Genomic DNA, 5569 nt, shown 5'->3' on the forward strand with positions numbered 1-5569 from the left:
TGGGGAAATACAGAATGCAGTGGGGAGTATATTAGCTTACGGTACATTGATTAACTATGGAACTCACTGCCACAGGAAACAGTGGTTGGGACAGTACATTTGCTCTTGGGTACTGCTTGTAGGTTTCCCACATGCATCTGGTTGGTCAGTGTGAGTACAGGCTGCTGGCCGAGATGGGCCATTGGCCTGATTCAAGGAGATCCTCTTACATGTCTGTAATTGAAGGGAATCAGACCTTGAAGTAGAGGATGGGGGGGCACATAAACTTTACAACTGGCTATGTAATTGAATTGTATTTGAATAGTCATTGCTATTGATATTGATATAATGAGGTGTATATTAGAGTTTTGTAATTGAAAATTAATAATAAAGGAACAAAAAAAAAAAGAAATATTTAAGGCCAGATACAGATTTGCTTACATGTATATTTTGACAAGAATTGCTCTGAGTCCTCTTGCCAACACATGCTACAACAGAATAATGTATGTGTAAAGGTATCATTGTTTTGCTTAAAGAAAATAAGTCAATTTTACAAATGAATTTTCAACTATGAAAATTAGGAGTCTAGAAAAAATTATATTCTGTACAGACAGAGAAAATCACAAAATACAGCAAAATACAGGTTTATTATTTCTTTAATTTTTCTTCCTTATAAGCGGTTCCCTATTGTTGAGCTGAGGCCTCAGAATGATTATGTAACATTTGGGGAAGAAGATGCAACCCAGCAACCCACCACCGGAGGCTAAGATGGAGAAGATCTCCACAGCTACCATATATTTTCCCTTGGTGCTCAGGTAGGAGGGAATAAAGGACAGCCAAACACTGCAGAAGACCAACATGCTGAAAGTGATGAACTTGGCTTCGTTGAAACTGTCCGGTAACTTCCTGGCGAGGAAAGCCAGAGCAAAACTTACAGTGGCCAGGCAGCTCATGTAGATGAGGACACAATAAAACATTGTTACAGACCCCTCATTACATTCTAGTATAATTTCTTCTGTCATTGAATGCATGTCCACATCTGGGTATGGGGGAGAGGTTGCCAGCCACACAGTACATATCCCTGCTTGAACTATGGAGCAGGAAAGGAGAATGGAGTGGCCTAGTCCTTTCCCCACCCATTTCCTCATCCTGGATTCTGGTTTTGTAGCCATGAAGGCCAAAACCACCGTGAATGTTTTTGCCAGGACACAAGAAACAGCGGTTGAGAAGATGATGCCAAAAACTGTTTGTCGGAGGAGGCATGTCACCTTCTTTGGTTGGCCAATAAAGAGCAATGCACAAAGGAAGCAGAGCAGGAGAGAGATGAGGAGAGTGTAGGTGAGGTTTCGGTTGTTTGCAATGACCATGGGTGTGTTGTGGTGTTTTATAAACGTACCTAGTACCAAAGTTGTGATCAAGGAAAGGGAAATAGAGAAGCAGGCTAAACTGATGCCCAAAGATTCTTCATAAGACAAGAAACTGATATCCTTCGGTAGACATGCATCACGGTTTCTGCTTGGATAGTCTTTGTCTGAGCATTTATGGCAGTTATTCATATCTGGGGGAAATAAAGAAATTAGCTCATATCATGTAAACCTTCTGAAATGTTTACTTTCTGTCTGAGAAGAAAAGAGCTCTCTTTAAATCAAAACACATATCTAGTACTGTCTGGTGCTCTGCAAAGTGCTATTACTGAATTTAATGGGTTCACAGCTATGTGGTGCCACAGCCAGATCCATTGACATCTGAATGTTTATTCATTCCAGCCTGGATGCAGCCTCTGTAAGTCAGAGGGAGTGACCAGGCCCCCTCTTGATATGATTTGAACCACATACCATCCAATTACTCTCAATGCATAGCCATTGTCATTTGATTAGCATATTTAGACTATTTGAAAGGCAATGATCACAAAGAGGCAGGATCATGCACACAGCAGATTTTCTATTTTGAAACGTAAACTCAGCTGTCCTTACAACATCTTTCAATTATTAGGGCTGAGTTTGGATCTATTTAATCTATTTATTTCTCCTACCATCCTGGATTGCAATCTTCCCCTCTGCACATGGGATGCAATCGTAGCAGCAAGGTGGCTGACCCTCCTTCACTTTCTTGCTGGATCCTGGAAGACATCTCTCAGTACAGAGAGAAAGAGGCCGAGTCTATTCCATAAATGAAAAAGCAGAAGGATCAGAATAATGCATTTGGAAATCTTCATGTTCTTGGGCCCTTCTCTATGTTACGAAGCTGACTCAGCATTTCAGCGATATGTGGAATGGCAAGTTTTTTTTCTTACTAAATGTAATGTTTGAAGTATTTTGATATCCCCTCTATTGTTCTGGGAATAGCAGGTGTTGTGCTTATCTGTTCTGCATAGATTTCCCTGCCCATCAATGTATACTCTGAAGTTATTCTTGTGTCGCTGTTATGTTTCTTTCTTATAATAGATACATTTGAGTATGCTGTTCACTAGGTTTACATCTCTAGAATTGATTTTGGTGCTGGTGGCTACACCTATTCCTGGACCCATCAGATGCTGTCTGGGGATGAGAGTCAAATAAGGCATTATTGAGGAATGCAATCTTGGTGAATTCCAAAACAAGAAAAATGCTGGACATATACATGGCACCCTTATTTTAATATATATTTCTCTTTTTACTTAAGATTCAGGTTGCAGTCTTCCAGAGAAAAGGAAAACCAATTTAGTTACTCCAATTAACCACTTGTGTGCACTCTCTGATGTAAGATTGCTTCAAGGTCAAACAGATCATCCACTTCATAGTTTCATTGTCTTTCACCGTGTACACCCTCTTGTGCAGGCGAAATATATGCAGAGACCCTGATTGGCTGGGAGAAAACCCTGCACTCCTGTCTCCTGGCCTTTTCATAGAAAAACTGGTATTTGACCTAGATCAAAGCACCCATATTCACATGAAACCTCTCTGTGTTCTGTTTTGCATCATCCTTAATAAAATATTTTACTCATTCTGTGGCTTCTAGCAGCAAGCTTTTGGCTCTTAATCTGGTACTTGGATGCATTGGTCATGTTCTACATAGTAACTTGCAGTTTAAAAGACCGTGAGTAGACATGCAGGTGAATGATCGTTGCTTATGCAAGGTTGAATCTCTTTGGAATTATCTAACAATTCGTCCCTACCTCATTAAACCAACTGTGCCATGTTATGGCATCTTCATCAAGGATGAATGATTGGTCTGGAGGAGCCTGTGGATCTATCCTCCCAACTCTCACTCTGTGCAAACTTTGGTTGGAGAATATAATCCAGTTGACAATATCCAAGCTAGATGCTGCCTCTCCATTCTGGTTGATGAAGACCACATCTCCTGCAGTATTGTTAAATGAGATGCTTCTCAGAAAGTGATGGAGCTAGATTGAATACAGAAGAGGCAATTGTTTGGAAAAGACTGCAGTTCTAATACAAGTCTGAGGTATCTTTTTTCCTGTGGGCAGGACCTAGAGCAAGAGGTGGGTGGTGATACAGTCAACTGTGAGTAGAGTCAGGTCCAAGGATGGAGAGACCACCAATTTTCTCTCTCCCACATCCCTCTCTTTCCCTCTCCCCTTATTTACAACCTTTGTTTATCTCCCCTGCCCCACACCACTTTTCCTCTGTCCCTCTTCATCTCAGAAGACACCACAGTGGTGTGCAACCACCTGCTCTGAGGGAGGATTTGGTGTATATGGGATGGAGAAAATGCTGAGCATCTCTATCGGCCATGACTACTGCTTGTTATCTGTGAATACAGTGGCATCTCAGTGACCTCCCAACTTCTGTCATACAAAACCTTTTTTTCTCTGAGAGGAATGAGCAATATTTTGGAAACCCATACTTTATCAGAGAATAACAGGTCTCTTCCAGTTGAGGATGTTCAGCCTATTACCTGCCAAATCTGGAGATACTGATTCTTCCCTCTCCCTCTGTACGCCATTCCTCTGTGCCTGAGTCTGGATGTGAACATGGCATGTAAAGCTTGGGCCATGGTGTAGACAGCACTGTGGATGCTGTAACTGTGGCCTGTCATGCTCATTTCAAAAAATGATCCAGGAAGGTTCTCCAGCTTCTCTTCTCCGGTGCAAATATTCCCCTCCACCTTGTCTGCAGTCATATCTGGGAATACACATTCAAAGGCCTGTTGCCAGAAGTCCCTGATAAAACCGTCCCCATCTGTGCTGGAAGGGTTTCTGTGCAGAACATACTGATAAAATCCTGGTGGGTTTCTAAAGTGAATTTCAAAGGCTATAGCACCATTGAATACTCTTGAATCCCAGCTCCTTTGAAAGACAAATGAAGCAAACTCAATCTGGGCAGTTGTTATCCATACTTTGCTTTTTATATTGTTTATCATGTCATCCTGTTCTGATAGGTAAGGAAGCCATCTAAAAGTTGCCATGGAATAAGATTCTCCATTTGCCACCATAACATTAGCTTTGCTGCTTAGAATTTTATGATTTATACTTGCCCCCTGTTCTAGCATGCCATTAATTTCAGAAATAAAACTAAAATCAGGGATTCTTTCTAGGAATGCAAAACACACACCACTCTTGGTAAACATTGGAAAAATGGTTTGCACAAATCTTTCTCCGTTTTCATTGTCCATTGCAATGACTCCAATCCACGTCCACCTGAAATGCAGAAGCAAAGAGAGAATTCCCTCATACTGAAGGGCTTCTGAGGCTGCCATCTGGTAGAAGGGAAGCCCTGGGCTTTTATCATTCATCACTGGAGCAGAGCCATAAATGAGCTAAAAAGTAAATAGAAGAATAGAAGAGACAAAGTAGATTCCTTTCACAGTATTCATATTTACTATGTGCTGAACCCTGTTAGTCAAATATGCCCTTTGCCATCGTTTCAAGGTTTGTTTGCCTCTCTCTCAGTGTTACAAAAGACACACATGCAGATGGGCTGAAACCTGGGATCCTCTCCCTTTTCTCATTTTTAAACCTTTCACTTTGATGACTGGAGCAGGGCATTGTGTCTATTTTACTTTTTTGAGTCGTTGCAAAATTTGGCAAGGTCTTGTATAATGGATAAAACTGAATGCGGAACATCCCATGCCCCAAGCAGCAGATTACCTAGACATTATCTGACTTTGTCAAAACTGCAAGTTGGATCAGATGCACATTTCTTCTCTGGAGCTTCTCTTCTTCATAATGCACATAACCCATCACACAGCAAAATTCTGCTGATTCTTCTCAGCAGAATTTATGATATTTATTTATGATATTTATTTCACTTGTAACTCAGCTGCTTTCTATTATTACTGTTCTTCTGCAGAACTGAATTGTATCTTCAATTTTCCATAACTTCTTTGTTTTTGGTGCAATAAAGAATAATAATAATGGTACTGGCACCTACCTGTCAGTTGTTTTAGCTATAAGCAATTTCCCCCCTCTTCCCCAGCAGCCTTTTTGAGATGCCCTGATCACTAATTTTACTATTGGCACCTACCTGTCAGCTTTTATCCTGTAAGGAACTCAAGGTGCTGTACATGGTTCTGCTCCCAATTTCATCTTCACCCTGAACTGGTGATACTCCCTGAATTGATGCTGAGGAACCTGCCTCTTCCTCTATGC

General features: G+C 41.0%; 1 protein-coding gene across 1 annotated transcript; it reads right to left on the reverse strand.

The window, feature by feature from the left end:
• Positions 1-635: 635 nt before the first annotated feature.
• LOC310829312 (vomeronasal type-2 receptor 26-like) lies at positions 636-4956 on the reverse strand (the record flags this gene model as incomplete). Its single annotated transcript, XM_083707618.1, has 4 exons — positions 3877-4956; positions 3134-3361; positions 2012-2138; positions 636-1537 (listed from the first exon to the last, which is right to left on the reverse strand). The coding sequence occupies exons 1-4, from the start codon at positions 4711-4713 to the stop codon at positions 636-638; spliced, it is 2094 nt and encodes a 697-aa protein (XP_083563744.1). The 5' UTR covers positions 4714-4956.
• Positions 4957-5569: the final 613 nt, after the last annotated feature.

The sequence above is a fragment of the Podarcis gaigeae genome, assembly GCF_964106915.1.
Source record: "Podarcis gaigeae genome assembly, chromosome: 13".
Taxonomy (NCBI): Eukaryota; Metazoa; Chordata; class Lepidosauria; order Squamata; family Lacertidae; genus Podarcis; species Podarcis gaigeae.